This window comes from Aethalodelphis obliquidens, unplaced genomic scaffold (assembly GCF_003676395.1).
Source record: "Aethalodelphis obliquidens isolate GAN/ISIS:26980383/991018 unplaced genomic scaffold, ASM367639v1 scaffold81, whole genome shotgun sequence".
NCBI lineage: Eukaryota > Metazoa > Chordata > Mammalia > Artiodactyla > Delphinidae > Aethalodelphis > Aethalodelphis obliquidens.
In genome coordinates this window covers 3774713-3796373 of record NW_020838025.1, presented here as the reverse complement: position 1 = coordinate 3796373, position 21661 = coordinate 3774713, and the positions used below count along the sequence as shown (strand labels likewise).

At 43.8% G+C, this 21661-nt stretch overlaps 1 protein-coding gene across 1 annotated transcript in view; it reads left to right on the top strand.

Annotated features, from left to right (window-relative positions):
- Positions 1-21661, top strand: part of MED12L (mediator complex subunit 12L) — a 330647-nt gene that overhangs the window by 71174 nt on the left and 237812 nt on the right. Inside the window, exons 7-13 of the mRNA XM_027092812.1 lie at positions 908-1077; positions 3532-3642; positions 4667-4936; positions 7992-8141; positions 8975-9074; positions 9395-9531; positions 21410-21541. Of these exons, the coding sequence (XP_026948613.1) occupies positions 908-1077; positions 3532-3642; positions 4667-4936; positions 7992-8141; positions 8975-9074; positions 9395-9531; positions 21410-21541 (1070 nt within the window). The remainder of the gene's footprint in view (positions 1-907; positions 1078-3531; positions 3643-4666; positions 4937-7991; positions 8142-8974; positions 9075-9394; positions 9532-21409; positions 21542-21661) is intronic.

The following is a 21661-nucleotide window of genomic DNA, read 5'->3' as shown; positions in this document are numbered from 1 at the left end:
TAGTAGAATTGTGGTGTCTTTTTTAATTTATTTTTAATTAATTTATTTATTTATTTATTTTTTGCGGTACATGGGCCTCCCACTGCCGTGGCCTCTCCCGCCGCGGAGCACAGGCTCCGGACGCGCAGGCTCAGCGGCCATGGCTCATGGGCCCAGCCGCTCCGCGGCACGCGGGATCCTCCCGAACCCGCGCCCCCCGCATCGGCAGGCGGACTCTCAACCACTGCGCCACCAGGGAAGCCCTAATTTATTTTTTTAAAATTAATTTTATTAAAGTATAGTTGATTTACAATGTTGTGTTAATTTCTGCTATACAGCAAAGTGACTCAGTTATATGTACACATATACATTCTCTTTCATATTCTTTTCCATTATGGTTTATCACAGGAGATTGAATATAGTTCCCTGTGCTATATACAGTAGGACCTAGTTGTTTATTCTGTATATGTAATAGTTTGCATCCGCTAATCCTAAACTCCCAGTACATCCCTCCTCCACCCTCCTCCCCCTTGGCAACCACAAGTCTGTTCTCTATGTCTGGAATTGTGATTTCTTAAAGTGCTCACCTCCCCTGTTCTATTCCCTGCTTGTGCCTCTGGTATATTTTTATATGAGTGTGGGCATCTCTTCTCTTAGGTCAGGGGTCACAGAGGGACAAGGGAAGAGCTGGCCGGCAAGGCGTCCTTGCCAGCCGATGGGGCAGGCACATTACACTAGTTTGCATTACTTAAGGGCTTTGGGGTGGGTGTGCCTTTCTGAACAGTGCTTGCATACGTTTTCCAAAGCCATTTTTGTGTAACAGATGTTTGTTTAATAAGTATATCCTTAAGATAATCAGAAAGGAAGAAAAAGTTCTTACAGTCATCGTATCTGGAAATGGATTCTTTTTTTCTTTTCTTAAATGCAGAGTGGACACAAATATCTACCAGGTATCTTCGAGAGCAGTTGGCGAAGATTTCCGACTTTTACCACCTAGCTTCCAGCGCAGGCGATGGCCCTGTCCCTGTGCCACCCGACGTGGAACAAGCAATGAGGCAGTGGGAGTACAACGAAAAGTTGGCATTCCACATGTTCCAGGTAACATTCCCACGAAACTCAAAGGCTGCTAGCATGCTTTTAAGAAGAGAGCAAATTCCTTACAGTTTAGTTTTTTTTTTTGGAGGGGGGCGTTAAATTATATCACTATATGAACTAATACATTCAAAGAAAGCCATCTGACATATCTCACACTAAATTAATATTAAAGGTAACACCTTTGCCCTGAGATGACAGCTTCCTATTATACATATTGATCGCCCGCTTTCAATGATGCCAGCTCTTTTAATGCCGTTAATTGGTTTGTAATTGCGCTATTAAATGTAATCCTCCCAAGCCATTTACTTTGCAAAAACTGGAGGCATTAATTCAAAAAAATTTTTGTGCTGATGCCTCCTGTCTTATAGATCTCCTTTAGAGCTTAGTTATTCCAATGAAAGGTCATCTTAATTTTGTTCAGCTGCAGTTTAAAATGCAGTTGAGGGGTAAGGGCATTGAGGAACGACTGAACTCCCATCCTGACACGCTGATGTACATCATATTGACCAGAAGAGGGCGCTTGTGCCGTTATTTGCCTCGATTGATCTTTACTCCCGGCGTGGAGGAAGGACGAGTGTGTTCAGCTGGAGTTGTGTTACCAGCATAGACGTTCACGACCTGCTGTCTTGATCAAAGAGGAAGGGGGTAGAAAGGTTGTGTGGTTTCTAAATTTCCCTCCTTAGAACTTCAATTACAATTTCCAGGTGGTAAGCAACTTTTTCTAAGAGCTCAAAGTAGGAAACTTTGCCGGTCCTTTGGGAAGTAGCATTGTTAGTTTTAAATCAGTAAAAACAACTCTTAACCAGTTCTAGTTCCATTTAGCAGAAGACTACTTCGGTGCCTGCTCTGAGCTTTTATGACTTTTTTTGAGCTGAGGATTTCGTCTGCATCTTTGAAAAAAGTGTCTCTCAGCATGCTTAGTATTTTAGGAAGGATTACTTTATGTAATAGGAACACTGAGATCAGTATCTCTTTTTTGGAAGCAGTTAGGTAGGTCCTAAACAGATGAATCTAACTGGGACATTAATTTAAAAGTTCATCATATTTTAATTCACCTTATTCTGAAACATGAAACTGTCTCTAGTATGTACATGTGCAGGTGTGCATGTGCAGAGATAAGGGTACAGGTACATAACAAAAGCATCTTGAGGATGGACATTATGTAGTCGTTGGAAGTCATGCTTATGAAGATACTTTTTCTTTTGAACCTTGCCTTCACCATCTCTTAATTCTTCATGCAAGTTTCCATTTTATTTATTTCTTTAACTTAAAGTTTACTTTATTGGTCTGAAAATTATAAATTGCACTTTTTCTGTGGCTAACCTTTTAACTTTTTTTTGACTGTAAGCATTAAAAAAAAATAGAAATTAGCAATAAGTGAACACTTTGCTATCATGTCGATGTGGTGTCGCTGTAATGTTTTAAATATAGAAACTATAATTTAGCAGTATATTTTTACACAAGTCATTGATAACCATAGTAGTGGACCACTGGTGATACGTAGATATGTCAGAGTTGCTGGGAACAAAGTAGGACTTCATATTAACTACTAAGGTTGTTAACCAGAATGACCATAAAAGTTTAAGTGGCTTTCCCAGAAAACATAGCTTTTTGTTTCTATCTTGAAGATTCTTTTATGATGTGAATCATAATACAAGGTTATAATACGACATTAAATATGTGCGTGCATGGAATGCCATAAAGAATGTGTGTGTTTATATGTACATACATAGGAAGACAATAGATGAAAATGTTAACATTGCTTAATACGTTAAGAGGAGCTACACCAACCCTGTGAGGCGTTTTGGAAATTTATGGGTATGTTGTTTTTTAGTGTAGTTATGTTAGAATATTTATACATTATTTTATTACAAATTCCTTTTATTTCTTTATGTTACAGATGATTAGGCCATTATATTGACTTTTAAGGTTATATTTCGTAGGTAGTTTATGGTAGCTGAAATTCATTTTAGGATAGAGAAGGAGGCTACTAAGGGGCCTTGGATCTGATAGGATTTCCAACCTCTTTTTTTGAGACGATAGTACGATGGGTGTTTTGTTCTTTGTAATTACTCCCGTTGGCCGAGTTTCCTCCAATGAGTATGAGTTCATAGTACCCTGAAATCTAGCCAGGTATTTGACGTGCCCTGGGAGTCTGAAAGCTTCTGAATTTTCTTTCTTGTAGGAATTAATTTTTATCAATTTAGAATGAAGCAGATATACAAAACCCAAAGAAGAAGAAGAACAACAAAAGAACCCTCCAATCAACCATGCAGAATAGCACCAGTTCTCTGCTTTGTTTAGAATTTAAACTTTGATCAAGGAGACCATGTTTTACTACAACCACAAAAGCAATAGGAAAATCACACTTAAGCATAAAGATAAGACTGCTCTTTTTTGAATTTTAGTTGGTTTTGTTTTAACATTATTAGTGTAATTTTCCTTTGTTCATTTAAGGAAGGAATGCTAGAAAAACACGAATATTTGACATGGATCTTGGATGTGTTAGAAAAGATCAGACCAATGGATGACGATCTTCTTAAACTCTTATTACCACTAATGCTGCAGGTACAGTACATGTAACCATGAGCCAGTTGATTTTATGGGCAAGGAACGAGTCTGATGAGAATGATGAGGTAAGTGGAGGTGGAAGAGGAAAAATTTTCTTTTTGAAATGGAAGGAGAAAAGGTCTTGATGTTCCAACACTTGAAATGATAAGAGGCTTCTTGTAAGTTGTAGCAGTCATTTGCTGGGCCACGTGTTCCTCTCAAGTATTCTCACCCACATTGATTTCCCCCCTTCCCTGAGCTGAGCAAACAGCTCTTGAAATACTGTCTCCTTGTTCACACAGATTTCTGTGAAAACAAAACAGATCGTCTCTTTGTAAGGATACAGAGGATCTTCTACATTCTTTTGATATTCTTTGAGCCACTGGGGGTGGGAACTTCCTGTTTTCACGATTGGCCTAAGATCTGTTAAAATTTAGGCTATCTGGATGAAATTTATTTAAAAAAAAGTTTCTTGCATTTGACAATTCCAGCAATATGAAAGAGTATCGAGTTGAGAAGTCATTCTCTCTCTCACCCAGTACCCTCCCAGAGACCACACCGTACTAGTGCCCTGTGTCCTCCCTGAGACATCCGTATCTGTGCTGTCCACTCTAGTAGCCGCTAGCCAGCCGTGGCTCGTGAGCCTTGACAATGTGACAAGTTCACATTGTGACGTGCTCTTGATGTAAAGTGCGCACGAGGCTTCTGACTTGGTATGGAAAAAGGAGTATCTAATATCTCGCTAATACTTTCTGTGTTGAAATGATAGCATTTTCGATTTAGGTATATTGGGCTGAATAAAATACATCATTCTGTGATTTTTTTTTTTTTTTAATGGCTACTAGCCATTAAAATTTTAATTTAAAATTACATATGTGGCTTGCATTATATTTCTGTTGGACAGCGCCAGTCTATGTAGCACTTTGGAAGGGGTTTGTTTGTTTGTTTGTTTGTCTTTAATGAAGAAAAGCCTGTATTACGATAGCTGTCTCACCGAGTGGCCTAGGACATGACTGAAGTCTGGTGTCCTTGTGCTCCCCAGTATTCAGATGAATTTGTCCAGTCGGCCTACCTGTCCCGCCGCCTTGCCTACTTCTGTGCCCGGCGTCTTGCGTTGCTGCTTAGCGATGGCCCCAACCTCCTTGCCGCCCACTCGCCCCACATGATGATAGGACCAAACAGCTCGGGCATCGGGGCCCCCAGTCCCGGCCCTCCCGGCCCCGGCATGAGCCCCGTGCAGCTGGCCTTCTCCGACTTTCTCTCCTGTGCACAGCATGGCCCCCTGGTTTATGGACTTAGTTGTATGTTGCAGGTAAGTCCTTGGCCCTTCCTGTTTTATGTTAACATTCAGTCCAGGAAACAACGGAGTTGGGAGTCTAAGATCCAAAAGGCTGACCAGGCTCTGTTCAGCTGCCAGGCAGCACTGCTTGAACATCTAGTAGCATGTCGGCAGCTGGGCTGTTGCCACCAGGTGTGAGATGCAGCCTTGTCCTAGCTCTAGGAGCACACAGGTCACATTCCTCGGGCTCCTAATGTGTCCTGCTCTTTACTAAGGGACTTTGGGACAGGGCTGGCTACAGAGTCACGGCCTCTACTCTGGTAGAGTTTACTGTTTTGTCCGGAAACAGACAGGCTCATACAAGGGCAGTTTCCATGTTCTGTGACAAGGGACTGGTTGGTGGAGGGATGTTCAGGGGGCTGAGTTGAGAAGTGGAACTTCTAGGCCAACCTAGAATTCAGGGAGGTTTTCTGAAGGAAGTGATCCTGACCAGTGCTTATAATATGGGTTTAAAGTGTTCCTGGCAGAAGGACAGTGTGGGAAAAGGCCCAGAGGGTTGATCCGTCCTCTTGTGTGCAGGTTGGTCTTAACAGAATACCTGAAGTGTGAAATCTGTTGGGGGTCAGGGTGTAGAAGACCCCCTGTGCCTTCTGATTAGGATGTCAGTGGAGGGTTTTATGTGGGGAGTGACATGGTCAGTTGTGTGGTTGGTTAGATTGTTTTGGCCACAGTAGAGGGAAGATCTGTGGGAGTGGGGAGGTGGGGGAGAGAGACAAGGCAAAAAATAAGTTAGGACGATCCGAGGTAAGCTCAGTTTTGGACTGTCTTATCCCTTGTGATCTCCAAGTGGTTATGGTCAAGAGGTGGTTACATGTCTGATTCTGAAGACGCGGGCAGACAGGACCAGGTGTGTGGATTTGGGTCACTCAGGGCCACTCGGCTGGTCAGGACCCCAAGAGGGGGGCGATTACCTAAAGAGTTGGTAGTGAGGGACGACCTGTGGACCCGAGTGGCACAAGTGGTTAAGAGGTAGCAGAGGGGAAGCTCACAGAGGTGACCAGGAAAGTGTGGCCAGACTGGAGAGAGAAGAACGGTGGGGAGAGTATTGCTATAAACAAAGATGATGAGAATAATATTGTCGTAATTCAACTGTAATGATATTAATAGCATTTATTATGTTCTAGGCACTGTTCTGAGTTGTAGCATAGATTGTGTCATTTAGTTCTCAGAGCCGTCCTATGGGAAAGGAGCCAGTATTACTCCCGTAACAGGAATAATGAAATGGTGGCATAGGTCACACAGCAAGTACGTGGCGAAGCTGGAAATCACACCCAGCCTGGACCCAGAGTCCACGCTCTTAACCACCATGCCAGACTGCCTCTCTAGGTGCTGCAGAAAGTTGCCAGAAGGAGTGAGTAGTGGGCAGTGGCCAGTGGGTTGGGGATGTCTGATAAGAAGATGGCTGGGACTGTCGTTGACAACATGGTGGTCACTGATGGTCAGTGAATGGTGGGTGAGGAACCATATTCAGGTGGGTTGAGGAACGATGGAGAATGAGGAGAAAAAAATGATCCCTCTCCTTTTGAGAATCGTGCCTATAAAGGGAAGAGATAGAGGTTCCTGCTAGGTGAGTGGAGATTTTTTTTAAAAAATTGTTTTTTGATGGACAGACTTGAACGTATTCCTAAGCTAAGGGCAAACTGGTAGAGAGCGAGTCTAAGGTTAGGAGCAGAGGGGTGGGTGTTTGATGGACCAGTGCCCTGGATATTGGCGGCTTCGGAATTAAGAGCACAGGGAAGGGCTCCCTCGTGGACAGGAGACGAGAACCCCACACCCTCACGGATGGGACGGAGGAGATCAGGGTGTGGGCCAGCGGAGACAGATGCACTGGTGGGGTTCAGGGACTGACGTTATTCACATCTGCCATCTGGTTTCCACGAAGATGTCTCCTTGGCCTCAGATTCTAGTTTTTTAATAATGAAGTTTGCATTTTAGAAAAGAACTATTGCACTCATTCTCTAGGCGGGTGCAGTTTGTGGTTGAGCGGCACGGTAGCATCATGGTGAAGGCATCTTCTTCAGAATCATTACAGTCCTGATTCTAGCCTCTTCTCTGCCACTTAGTAACTTTAACCCCGAGGCTCTGTTTTCCCACGTGTGGATGGCGGATGCAGACAGTTCTTAACACTGTCGTTTCCAGGACAGTGTTCAGCACAGAGTGAGTGCTTAATTCAGTAGGAGCTGTACTATTTAATCCACAGTTAGGAGGCAGCGGGATTAGCATAGTGATTCCAGGCCTGTGTGCTGAAATCACCTCGGGCCGGCTACTCACGTCCCCTGTGGCTCGTATGCCTCTTTGGTCCAGTTGGGGAGCACCACTCCCTACCTCGTGAGGTTGTTGTGATGTATAAGTAAGATGGTCGTAGAAAGCGCAAGTAAGGTTGAGTGAAAAGTGTCTACAGGGGTCCAAGGTTGGGGTAGGCAAGCTACGAGCTGTAGGCCAAGTCCAGCCTAGATACTAAGAATAGATTTTACATTTCAGTGCATTACTGAAACAAAAAGGAAGAGTATGTGACGGGGATTATAGGTAGCCTGGAAGGTTTAAAACATTCACTAACTGGCTTTTTATAGAAGAAGTTTGCCACCCGCCCCCCCATCCAGCTTTACTGCCTGCCCAGCACTTACGAGAGGCTACTTATCACACCGTTATTTGAGAGATTTGAAAAAAAAAAAATCTTTTTAGCTTTTACAACCTTAGAAATTACATATTCTGATTCCATTTCATTTTTTAAATTGCATGACATAAATTGAAATGACAGTTTTAAAATGACAACTATTGCATTTTTTATTAAGTTTCCCAGGTTGTAGATGATAACATTCCTTAATTTCTCAATAGGTGTATTTCCTCCTATTCAAAAGAATAATTCTATCTTAGTTTTTTGTCTCATCCCTTGACACGTTGAGAATGGGGTAAGACGTTCATATTTTAAACTCACTGGTTGGAAACTGTAATTTGCTTAGGACCCTTAAGCCGTTGTGATACTCTTCTCCTTCCTCTAAACGTCTGGATTTTCCTGCTTTATTTCCAGACTGTTACTCTCTGTTGCCCAAGTGCCTTGGTGTGGAACTACTCCACAAATGACAATAAGAGCGCGAACCCGGGCTCGCCCCTGGATCTGCTGCAGGTGGCCCCCTCCAGCCTCCCCATGCCGGGCGGGAACACGGCCTTCAACCAGCAGGTAGACTTGCTGTTCCAGTGGTTTGTTGGGTGTTTTCCTTCTTGGGAGGCATCACAGCACAGTGGGCTAAGCCTGCATTGCAGCACACTCAGGTTCTCGGGGGCCGTTCCCAGCTCTGCCGCCATCTCTCCAGGGGACCTCGGGGAAGTCAGTAGCCTCTCTGAACTGCAGAAGTTTGTCACGTTGCTCCTTTTCTTCTCACCCTCTTGCTGGGCTGTTCTTGTGGACAGTTCTGCCCCCCGGACAGTAATTACGGTGGTGAGACCGTACATGACCACGACATCCCGAGTTAGTAGTGTGTATATTAGTATAGTCATACACTGTAGAGTTAGGAGTCTGGGTATTTCGTAACTATTATATGTTTTTCTTAGTGCTGGGTTATTTGGTTCAAAGACTGAAGAAACTTGAACCACAGGACCATGACAAATATTTAAACAAGAGCTCTGTTTTGGTTTTTGTTTTTTTTTTTTTAAACCAAGCAGTTTTCTTCAATTAATAAAGCGTGGCTAGTTGCTTTCATACACAGAAAATGGCCCAGAGATGGTATTTTAGAACTTTTACCTTTCTGTCTTGATGTCCTGAAAATATTTCACTTGTAAAGATTTTTTTGGCAAGCATGTATTTTTGTGGGTATTTATTATCGAAAACTGGCATTGAATCAGCACTTGTAAAATTTAAAATGCACTTCTCGGGCAGCAGGCTGAATTTCCTACAGTGCAGTCGAGGTTGTAGCTCACTGGAGGATGTTCTGCTCGTGTGGAAAAACCTGACATGATTTAGACAGCCATTGGGGCTTTCCAAGCACAAGTTAATTAGAAGTGATTATCTTTCAGGTTCGGGCCAGGATTTATGAGGTAGAACAGCAGATCAAACAAAGAGGCCGTGCAGTGGAAGTTCGGTGGTCTTTTGACAAGTGCCAAGAGTCAACAGCAGGTACAGAACACAACAGAAGAAGGAGCGCTTTGGAACGCTGGACTTTTTGCCGTGTTTCTCATTCTTGAAAATCAGTCCTCGTTCTGAATAAGGACGCTCTTGGACTTAGCCCCCCCAGTGCATTTTGAGGACGTTCTCCAGTCTGTGCCCTCTAGATCCTGGCTGTCTAGAATGTCAGGTTTGATTTTGTTGGCAATCCTTTTATGCTGAGAATGATAATGTCTTAAAATTCCCTTTGTCCCACCTGATGATGACTTTGTACTGTGCTACTCTGACTTTGTTTGGCCCTTCTTAACTGCATGCTTAATTTCTGCACCTAGGGGTGACCATCAGTCGGGTTTTGCACACGTTGGAGGTGTTGGATCGGCACTGCTTTGACCGAACGGATTCCAGCAATTCAATGGAGACACTTTATCATAAGATTTTCTGGGCGAACCAAAACAAAGATAACCAAGAGGTAGAGTTAATATTTCTTTTCTTCTTGTCACCTTTTATTTTCTTAGCATATTTTCTTCTCTTTTATTCACTGAATTCTGGCAAAGCCTTTTCTGTGACGTGTAATATCTTATGAAGGCGTCTACACCCTGAAATCATTCTATTGTTGGACCACAATAACTCACCATTATTAAGATGAACTGTCCACTGGGCTGGTCTATCTAAGTATATTGGTTGAAAAGATTTTTCTTAGCCCTTTTATCACCACTCCCCATCATTTTAGTTTTAGCAGAATATCCTTCATCTAGTGATTGGATTTTATATAATGGTTTGGTTTTAATTTAAGGGGAATGTGTTCTAATATTTAGCATGTCAGCAGTGAATGAATCCTTGCGGTCACGGTCTTTGAAGAATCTGTAGACAATTATTTAGACGGGATTCTCCAGAGAAACAGAACCAATAGGGGGAAAAATTATATTTATATGTGTGTGTGTATATATATATATATATATATATATATATTATATAAAAGCAAGGGAGGAGTTTATTTATTTTAAGGAATTGGCTCACGTGATTGTAGGGGTTGACAAGTCTGAAATGTGCAGGGTAGGCCAGTAGGCTGGAGACCCAGGGAACCTTTTCTTTCTTTTTTTTCTCTTAAGGCCTTCAACTGATTAGATGAGGCCCACCCACATTATGGAGGATAATCTGCTTTACTCAGAGTTTACTGATTTAAACGTTATTCATGTTTTATTAAAAAAAAAAAAAACAAAAAACCTTCACAGTACCATCTAGACTGGAGTTTGACCAGAAAACTGGGAACCATAGCCTAGCCAAGTTGACACATAAAATTAAGCATCACAGACAATTTTTATTTTATGCTTTCCTAGCAGTGTCTCATTACTGAACTGCTCTATTAAGACAGAATTTTCAGTAATGTTTTCTCAACCTTATCTTGGGAGAAATAAAAATTTTCTCTTCCTTTTACAATGGAAAGCATGTATGGTATATCCAAGTTGTGGAGGCATCAGGAATGCAGAGGTAAGTTTTAACACATGGTACCCATCTTGAAGGAACACTTAATTTAACTTAATTGTTTGAAGTATAGTTGATTTACGATATTAGACTCAGGTATACAGTATAGTGATTCAGTATTTTTATGCATTATACTCTATTTAAAGTTATTACAAAATAATGGCTATATTTCCCTGTGCCGTATGAAGGAACACTGTATAGCTAACTGATCATAAATATCTTTGATTTTCATACTCGCCTTTGAGAATGCATAGGTGGAAAGAAGAGATAAAACAACCACCAAAAGCCTTTCCTTATCCTACCTTCATGTGAACCTGATGTGAATTTGTTCCAGGCTATTCTTCTTTTTAAAATAATTTGTAAGTCAGCACCTTGCATCTCACAGATAAGGTTCGAGACCGTTGATGCCAGGTGGGAGGTCAGGATGTTGAGAGTGAGGTACAGACCGGGTGTGTTTTCTAACTCCTTGTGAGTAAGTCTCAGTAGAGATGCCTCAGTATCCCTGTAGAGCGCACTGATGATAAGTCTACCTAATTCTCTGCTTACTGAGGCAGGTTAGAGTGTTGCTGTGTCCTTTTGGGACAGAGACCGGAAAGTCTCTCTGTTTGTAATAAAGACTTTTTCTTAGCTGAAAGGCCTCAACAGTACTAAGATTTTTTTTTTAATGCATAGAGGTGAGCTGTCTGGAAGGACAGCAGGGACACCTGAAATTCCAGGTGTCCTTTTGGATCGCTGAGGTCTCTAACCTAGTGCTGAGTCAGGACGGCATGGTTCCCTGGTGGGAGTTTTACCCAAATCCCTAACGTTTACTTATTCTAGATTAGCGCTCCGTGGCTTTCCATTCAGTGTAGCGAGAGGTGTGGTGGGCTGCTGAGCCCAGGTGGCCAGGAAAGGGGCTGTCCTTTCTGAACAGGGCAGCCTGTCTCGGCTTCTGCTTGGTCTTGTAGACCCGCTGTTGCCTGATCGCCCCGTGTTTTGGGAGAACCTGGATGTGGAGATCTGTATGTAAACTCTCCCAATCTTAAACCACTCTGCCGGCCAAGCCGTATGTCTTGTGGGCCGTGTTTGCTCAGCTGCCTGTCATGTTCCAGTTCCTGCTACGTGTTTTATGCAACACTGACTCAGGTGGCTTCCCTGTTCAGTGTCTTAGAACCACTTGTGCTGTGCATGCTAGAGGTGGAGGAGCCCGATACCCACGCGAGGGGGTTACTTTGGGGCTGTGAGGACCTCCTGATTCCAAGCCCTGCCTGAGTCTGTCACGTGTGACCCACAGGCAGGGGTGGCGTTGCCGACCTCACCTCTGGGCAGCAGGGTCGGGAGGTGCCCCCTTCAACTTCCAGAGCCCCCAGACCGCTTCCTTCCGCGCGGCTTCTCCCCTCGTTTGTGTCGGGTTTGGGGGCAGAAGCAGCTGCAGCTGCGTCTTGGGGTGCCCTGAGGACATGGATAGAAGGGAGAGTCAAAAGGAGGCCTTTTCCCTTCTCTCTGTGGTGCCCGAGGAAGCAGACTTTCTCCTGAGTAATGACAAGGCCAAACCAGCTGCAGGGGCCGAAGCTGGTCGGAACAGCGGCAGATATGCATTTGCTCTTCCCCTGCTGTTAAATCCAGCTCCCTGGACAGGTGTGATGAGTTCACATGGGCGTTTTTGAATGGAGGGTCCAGAACAGGCCTTCTTTCAGCTCTGGTTCCGGGCCGGCTCCGCAGCAGTGCGGCTGCAGGCCTCTACCCACAAGGCAGAAGCTCTGTGTCTTTTCTGTCATGGCTGTGCTTTGTTCCGTGTCCCTTCCTGTGAGCCGAGGGCTGCACAGCCCCAGGGCAGCTTCCTCCTGGTCACCGGCATGCCACCAGCCTCCAGGCACCGCGCCAAGGCCCAGCAAGCCCTCGGGAGATGTTTAATTGGTGTTTTTGGGTGCTCGTAAAAAGGCTGCTGGGACTGTGGGCAGGAAGCGGCAACCCCTCTGAAAGATTTGGCTGGGAAGGCTCGGGGTGAGGGCCGTGATGAGGTCTGTTCAGTCTGTGGGTTTTGCCGGTGGCTGAGGTTCAGACGCACAAGAGGTACGCGCAGCGGCAGGTGGGTGGGCGGCTGACAGGAGAGCTCTCAGCTGGCGAGTCAGCAGGTCAGTGCGTGTATCTGGTGGCATCACGGACAGTTCACTTAGCTTGATGAGTCTCGGTCTCTCCATTCGTAAACTGGGCATTCTGTCTGCTGGTGACGGGAAAATGGCACGAAACCATATGGATGAAGCATTTCAATATTTATAGCTTGTAAACGGGTACTCTGTAAACACTAGCTGCTGTCCTTCCTGAGTGATGGATTTAAGGAGACCATGAAAGACAGATGGAAGGAATATGATCCCTTGGGACTTCCGAGAGAGAGAGAGAGAGAGAGAGAGAGAGAGAGAGAGAGACACACACACACAGACAGACACACACACACACACACACACACACCTCTACCCGTTGCACAGTCTGCTTAATCCATAAAGCACAGCCTGGATCTATCAGGCTTTTTACGTCCTCGGATTTTCACGAAGGCTCTGCCCTCAGTGGGGAAGCAGTTGGGTGGGGTTGGCTCGCCCTGGTGAGGTGGCTGAGTACCATGTTGTCAGAGAGATCGCGCTCGTTTCAATGCTTCGGGTGTTTTTGTGGTTTTTTTTTTTTTTTTTTTGCGGTATGCGGGCCTCTCACTGTTGTGGCGTCTCCCGTTGCGGAGCACAGGCTCCGGACGCGCAGGCCCAGTGGCCATGGCTCACGGGCCCAGCCGCTCCGCGCTATGTGGGATCCTCCCGGACCGGACACGAACCCGTGTCCCCTGCATTTGCAGGCGGACTCTCAGCCACTGCGCCACCAGGGAAGCCCCCCCCCCTTTTTTTTTTTTAAATGTTGTTTAAGAAAAAGTCACTTTTTAAAACTGGGACTCAAGATAGGAGGGTCAGATGAGGCCAAAAGTCAAGCGAACTAGGAAAACACGCAGGTATGGCTCCCCGTTAAGGTGCCGTGTGCTGAAGTGTTACAACAGTTATCGTGAGTCTTGATCGTGGCCCAGCCGGAGCTCATTGTGCCTCAGAAGCTACCCGCTTTCCTGCTGGACACCCAAAGGAAGAGCGTTGCTCATCTTTTGCAGTTACTGTTTTCTTCTTTCTTAAACTAAATCCATTAGCACGAGGGCAGTTGTATTAATATAGCTGTGGGAGAGAGTGGTGTGTCCAGACACCTAGACTGGGCTGTTATTGAGGGGGCCAGTAATGAATCCGTTTAGATGGGGTGGGCCTCTCGGTGTGTTTGTGTGTAGTTTTTCCTTCTTCAGCCTTTTCGTGAGTACTTCTTTGCCGCTAGGCCCTGTTGTTAGAAATTTTCCATGGCTGATGAGACACATGCTTAAAAAAAATTTTTTTTTTTTTATTCTTCTATTTTACAGATGAGGAAATCAAGGCTTAGAGAGGTTGAGTAAATCGCCTAAGCTCATACCCGACTCTTTGGTGGGCGAATAGGGATTGGAGTCCTAAATGGTTCCGGAACAACATCCTTGACTAGTACATTCTATTTTTTGTGCTGCTTCTTTCAAAAGTCATTTTATTTTAGGTACCTGTAGCTGAACAAACAAGTGTCAGATGTAACTTTGGAAAAAGGAGGGAAAAACCTTTGTAATTGCCATGAACAGGTTCCACATTGATGTGGGCATACTGATTTGCAGTAATAACCTCTAACTGATTTTTAAAAGTGTGGCAATTTTAATGTAGTATTTACCTTAGAAAATCTTCAAGTTGAGAAATCTGGCCTTTGTAGGATATCACAGCCTTGAGGCCAGTTCAGACCAGGATTTGGATCCTGGCTTTGTTGTAGAGTAGCTGGATGGGGCCCCAGACTGGTTACTTACCTCCCTCAGTGTCATCCTCTCTCACTAATAGAATCCACTTCATATGGTGGCATATGGCATGTGGTGGCATATGGTAAACGCCTAGTAAATGCCAGTTGGTCTGTTCTTGGCTGGGCAACTTTGGATGTCAAGTGATTTGAACCTAGCACCACGTTTTAGAAATTTATGTTTCCCTTCTTCTCATCTGTATATTTCTTTCATTCGTCGCAAGAGGAAAGCAGTAAAGTTTATTGTACCATACAGTGATGACTTTTGGAAATTAAGTCTAGCGTTTTGATTAGTTTCAGTTTGAGAGACATGGCACTTTTTATGGACTTGGAGGGATTTACGTTATGACGCTAATTCATCTCATAAATGACTGCTGTTATGCAGTTATGTATTTCTCAAAACTATTTTTTTAATTCATATTATTATTTAGATGTTGATTTAACTGAGGGATAGCAAATTAATTTTTTGGCCGAGGGCAAATTAATGACAGTTGATTTAAATACTCAGCAGTTGTTTTAATTTTCTTATCTTCCTCCTGTCTTCTCAGAACTTGGAGTTGTTTGTACTATTTTTAACTGCTGCATTAAAGAGAAAAAAAAAAAAGGAAGTCTTTTTTGCTTTCATGGTGCATGTTTTGTTTCTCAGATGTCACAAAGACCTAAAGACTAGCAACATTGATTCTAAGGTTGTGAGACCAGGAAACTGCCCTTTCCCTCATCAAAAATCAGCTGTCTCAAATATCTTTTGGAAATGGACGCATGGAAACATTCATATGTATAAAGATTTTAAAAAAATGAATGCATATTTATATTTAAATAATAAATCTTCTGAGTGTGTGGTTAATAATCTTATTAGGCTCATTGCCTTATATGGTGATTCTGACTGTTAGAAATACTGTTCCTGACTGTGTACAACAGGCTTACGCTCTGTTAGCAGTTCAGACCAATTGTTTCCTTACGCAATTCTTGAAATTCATCCAGATCGCCATAATGTGCTTCAGGTTGCAAACCGTGTGACTTGCTAATATCACTACTCTATGTATTATCCCATATTATTTATTGGTGCTGTAATATGAATAATGTTTTTGTCCACATATGACCATTTTGTTTAATGTTGACTAAGAGTGATTAATTACATTTGTAAACATGTCCTTTTAGTCTCAGATTAAAAAGCTATTGAAGAGCTTTATTCAGTATCTGATTTCAAGTCCTTTTTGTTTGCTGTTGCTTACAGTAATGAGTCATTGATTTATTTTCCCCATCCCTTTTATGGTAGTTTTATAATGTGTATTAAGAAATTTCTTATTTTAAAATAGCAAACAACCTCACCAAGTACCTTCTGAATTTCTGAAGGAAACCTGCTTCTCAGATGTAGTTGCCAATTATTTTTCCTTCTTCGTTTGTTAAAGAATTGACCCGTGGTTAGTTTCTAGAGATCATTAGGTTACTGAGCGATTGAATAAGAAATGAATTAGACTTAATCTATTTAAATAGTTTGTGCCCGCCCTCTCCTAGGAAAGAAGAATGTAACAGATCCCCCTTATGATGAGAATCTGGCTTTGCATTTGGAATATCTTCATTATAGATATAGGTAGCACCATTAATGATGATGATTTGCAGCGGAGTTAATAATGATTTTAGTATTTTGCCACTATGGGTGGGTCCCACGTTCATGAGGCCAGATGACAGTGCTGGTAGTTGAAGGATCTCACTGGTTTTTGAATTTTGGGCCCATCCATCCTCTCTCACTTGTTTTCATTATAGAAGTTATTTCTTCTTGTGATTTCTTTTTTTTTTTTAACATCTTTATTGGAGTATAATTGCTTTACAATGGTGTGTTAGTTTCTGCGTATAACAAAGTGAATCAGCTATACATATACGTATATGTATATGTGTATATATATATATGTATATATACATGCTGCCGAAGCGAGCGCTCTTCGTGTGATTTCTATGCACATAGTACATGAATACATTTTTGATATCAAGAAGTCCCTTTCAGCCTGCGACTTGGACCCGCTGTCCCACCCCTCTGCCCAGAAGGGGGGGCATTTTGGCATGCGTCCCCGCCGTGGAGGCAGATAGCTTAGATTTGACTCTTAGGTCTGTGACCTAGTATCTTTGCGATATTTAACCAGTTATTTAACCTTTGGCCTCAGTTTGCTCAACAATCATAGGATTGTTGTGAAAGCATTAGAGCAGGGCAGACCGTATAACAGACACTTGTTGTATACACAAGCAGCAACCACAGTGCATTTTGGTCTATATCCTTTGCATACTTTCCTGGGCATTTATGTACTTGTATGTGAACACTTAACACCTAGGTTGGGGGACATAAATGGGATTGCTTCCTACAAAATATTCTGCAGGGTTTTTTTGTTTTTGTTTTTTTTCATGACTGCTTAGTATTTTCATCACTTTTTAGTTGTCTGTTTTCCTCTAGTCATGATGTTTTTCAATTCTTTGGGTTGCTGGGAGGAGAGGATCATTTTAGGCACACTGTAGTAATCTTGCCATATCCATTCAAGTACTTAGGTTTCTTTCCACTGGCTCAGTCCTTCAGAATGATGCTAAATAAAGGTTTTCTGGCCAGCATCCATCCGTGACTCATTAAGTTAGGAATGGGAACGTTTCTAGTGTTTTATACTTAATCAACTGTTAGATTAAATCAATTATTTTTCCTTTTTTTGTTGTTGTTGTTTTGTTTTTTGTTTTTTTTGCGGTACACGGGCCTCTTACTGTTGTGGCCTCTCCTGTTGCGGAGCACAGGCTCCGGACGCGCAGGCTCAGCGGCCATGGCTCACGGGCCCAGCCGTTCCGCGGCATGTGGGATCTTCCCGGACCAGGGCACGAACCCGTGTCCCCTGCATCGGCAGGCGGACTCTCAACCACTGCACCACCAGGGAAGCCCTATTTTTCCTATTTTTAAATGAATAAGTTTATTTATTTATCTCTCTATCTTGGGCTGCGTTGGGTCTTCGTTGCTGTGTGCGGGCTTTCTCTAGTTGTGGTGATCGGGGGTTACTCTTCGTTGCGGTGCGCAGGCTTCTCATTGCGGTGGCTTCTCTTGTTGTGGAGCACGGGCTCTACTGAAGCTCTAGGGCTTCAGTAGTTGTGGCATACGGGCTCAGTAGTTGTGGCTCACAGGCTCTAGAGCGCAGGTTCAGTAGTTGTGGCGCACGGGCTTAGTTGCTCCGTGGGCATGTGGGATCTTCCCAGACCAGGGCTCAAACCCGTGTCCCCTGCATTGGCAGGTGGATTCTTAACCACTGCGCCACCAGGGAAGTCCCCTATTTTTCCATATTAAGTAAGTGCATGTGTGTGTCAGTGGAGGGGAACAAATCGTAAATCCCATCCCCACCCCCCCACCATCCACCTTGTTTTTACCTTTGGTTTCATGTAACACTGTATTATTGCTTTTACTCTTTGATTAATGATGTCTATTGAATCTACTATGTGCCAGGCACTGTGGTAGATACTGAAAATAAAACCATGGAAAAGGCAGATCCCTGCCTTGTACAAGCATCTGATCTAGCAAGTGTCAGAGGAGGAATGAAATCTTTGGTAATTCACTCCTGTGGTTTCATTTTCTGCATGTCAATTAGATTAGAGGTCTGGGTCATCCCTAGAGAGGTGCAAGTCAGGGCCAGAACAGCGGGGAGCAGTGGTTGGTTGCAGTGGGCTGGGAGGCAGGCTTCCTGGGGTGCATGTGAGCCCCTTGGGAGACTTCCATGTAATCATGATGTTCCTTGTGCTTCCACTGATCTTGATTCACCCATGATGGGAACAACAGAAAAAATTAGGTATCCCGGTCCTGCTACTTTTGACCTCTGTGCCCTGGGCCATCTTACTGAACTTCTGAACCTTAGTTTTCTCACCTGTAAAATGGGAATCACAGCACCTCCTTAAAGTTTGCTGTTGAGATTAGAGATGATGTATGTAAAACACCCAGTTATCTGCTCAGTAAATATTTTTGGTTATTACTACTGCTATCACTGTGGTTGAAGATTTACAGTTGTTAATATTATTATTGCCATGATTACATTTTAATTTCTGTCAGGGCTAGACCCCACATTCCTTTTTTTAAAATTTATTTATTTATGGCTGCGTTGGGTCTTCGTTGCTGCGCGTGGGCTTTCTCTAGTTGTGGCAAGCGGGGGCTACTCTTCGTTGCGGTGAGTGGGCTTCTCATTGCAGTGGCTTCTCTTGTTGTGGAGCGCAGGCTTCAGTAGTTGTGGCTCATGGGCTGTAGAGCGCAGGCTCAGTAGTTGTGGCGCACAGGCTTAGTTGCTCCGCGGCATGTGGGATCTTCCCGGACGAGGGCTCGAACCCGTGTCCCCTGCATTGGCAGGCAGATTCTTAACCACTGCGCCACCAGGGAAGCCCGACCCCACATTCTTGACCCCCTAGTTTGGTGCTTTTTCTCTGACCTTAACTTTATGTGTCATGGCTCTCTGTCTCTCTCCTGTTCTTGTTTATCCATTTGCCTGTGTGTAGTTAGAGGCTAGCGGGGTGCGTGCTGTGTATTTTCAACAACTTCTTACTATTTGTCAAAGTACCAGTATGAAAAGCTGTCCGTTACTGCCCATGAAGACTCCAACTCTGGCTTGTGGTGTTTGGGAAGATGAAGCACTTTTCTTTAATAGTTGAGTGGTGTGTTTCCCTTTCCTAATGGATATTTAAAGCCAGTAGCCATGAAGCTATGTCGTGAAAGATGCATATTACATGGAAATAAATATTACTGCACAAGGGAGCAGAACACTTTGATGCTCTGAGCACCCAGAGTAGAGGCGGAAGAGCAAAGAGAAGCTCGGGGCCATCGTGTACCCTGGGGGAGGGTCAAGATCACCTTCCAGGTTCTTTGAACACAGCGTAGCTCTACTTATTTAGTTCATTTCCCAAGATGTATCTTGTGGCAAGAGTTCCGTTAATTAGTTGAGTGATCTTGGGCAAGTTATTTAACATCTCTATGCCTTGGTTTCCTTATTTGTAAAATGAGGATAATCATAATAGCTAGCTCATAGGTAGTGAAGATTAAAAGGAATAATTCTGGAAACACATCGTAGTGTCTGACTGTAAACTGAGTAAACAATAATAAATGTTAATTCTCTTTGTTACTAGCACCTGAAAATTTGCCATTGTTATCTCTGTTAGTGATTTTGAGAGTGATTAAGCCCATACCAAGTTATTTTTTATTTTATATTTTCATTAGAGGCGACTGAAAGGTTTACATTTAAGGTCAAGTATTGATACTTCCCATTTTTTGTTTTGTCTGCTTTGGCCAGTTAAAAGTGCTAAGACTTTAGTAATGACTAGAATAAGCAATATATATTGCAGAAAACCTGTTCTGAAAATCGATATTTGATCAGAATAGAAACAATTTCGTTTGGTCAGGGCTAGTTTCTTTATCATCCAAAATATTTTACAAGACTGAGCAGAGAGCAGTGCATGTAATGAGTACCTGATAGAGTGATTTTTTTTTTTTTTTTTTTTTTTTTTTTGCGGTACGCGGGCCTCTCACTGCTGTGGCCTCTCCCATTGCGGAGCACAGGCTACGGACGCGCAGGTTCCACGGCCATGGCTCACGGGCCCAGCCGCTCCGCAGCATGTGGGATCCTCCCGGACCGGGGCACGAACCTGCGTCCCCTGCATCGGCAGGCGAACTCTCAACCACTGCACCACCAGGGGAGCCCTGCTTTCTTTTTTAAATGTTATGTTCAACCTTTATACATTGTAATTGAATTATTTCTCTTGGTTTCAAATTAAGAGGCTCAGAGCTCCTTTTGAGATATCTGCCCCAGATTTCATTTCTTTAAGTCAGCATGTGTTTAACCGAACTTAGGGCAGGATGGGTAAAAATCTTGGAATAGACTGATTTTCATGATCTGAATTATCTGCTGGTATCTAAAAGCTGATCAGGGATTCTTGGATGTCTTCTCAGAGTCCTCACACCTTCCGAAGTGTTGTGCTAAAGTGCATGTGTGTATATGTGTATTTTTCCTGAGAGTGTGCTCCAGCTATCACAACCTTAATTGAGCTCATGGGGGATTCTAAAAAGTTAAGAGCGTCTCGCATAGCATATAAATGCCAGTACTGGCACTTGTCTGGTTCTTTTGGCCATAGTGTTTATACAACTGGGCAGATGTTAAAAATGAGCAGTTGATGTTCAGTGTTTGGCACAGCTCCTCTGCGGGGAAAGGGGCGATTGTATAGAGGGACGATCCCCCTGCTTCCTTACACCCCCTCTCCCCCCACAATTCATGTCACTTGGGTCCCTGTGACCTTTGTCTGACTCTTCTGGTCCTCAGTCTGTGGTGCCCATCTCTAGACCACGCCAGCTACAGCTGATAGTTCTGGTGGCAGTGCTGAGCCCTCCCCAGATCCAGGCTACCGTCCTCTGTTAACTGGGTCTGCTTGTAACTCTTGTTCCTTTCTATGCGTGGCTGTCGCTCTTCATGCTTGTTGTCTCTAAGGCCGTGAGTTTTGATCAGCATCCCGGCCTCCCCTCCAGTGTGTTCCTTCCAGTTCCTCCTTGGCCTGGGAGACCCGCTAGCCTGGCTCGTTGGGATTATGTGTTGACTGAGGCGGTGAGTGAGGACCCAAGGGGCTCAGCAGTGGAGTGAAGTACCTGGGCTTTGTAACAGCTGTCCTTGATATTCAGTGGTCAGTCTCCTTTTCTGTCTCCTTTGAAATTGAGCTCTGGAGGCTCCATGGGGCTGGCTTCTGATCCTGTGTAAGTGAAAGCATATACAAGGAAACTCTTAATTTTCTTGGAATTGTCACAGGTTCAGCTCTTCTAAGTAAGTGATTTCCTTCCTGATGACTGACGTTTTACTCTTTATACCTCAGTTAAAATAGATTTGGGGACATTTCTAAAACAAATGTAAAACAACGTAAGAAGAAAGCTTCAAACTTCAGATATTCTGTGGCTTGCAGCCTAAGTCTCGTGCATCAGGTGACTGTTTCATGTGACATGGCCGGTACCCATTTCTGTTGGTCGTTAGGCTGCCCCCAGCGATGAAGCTGTGGTGACGCTGCTGTGCGAATGGGCCGTGAGCTGTAAGAGATCAGGCAAGCACAGGGCCATGGCTGTGGCAAAGCTCTTGGAGAAGAGGCAAGCGGAGATCGAGGCAGAGGTAGGTTGGGTTTTCCTTCTCCTTGTCGATGCCATTGTTTAAAAGTACTGCTTTGGGCAGGATTCTGTTTCTTACTCTCATTATGCCTTTTTTTTTTTTTCCCCTTTTGAAGGGAAAAGG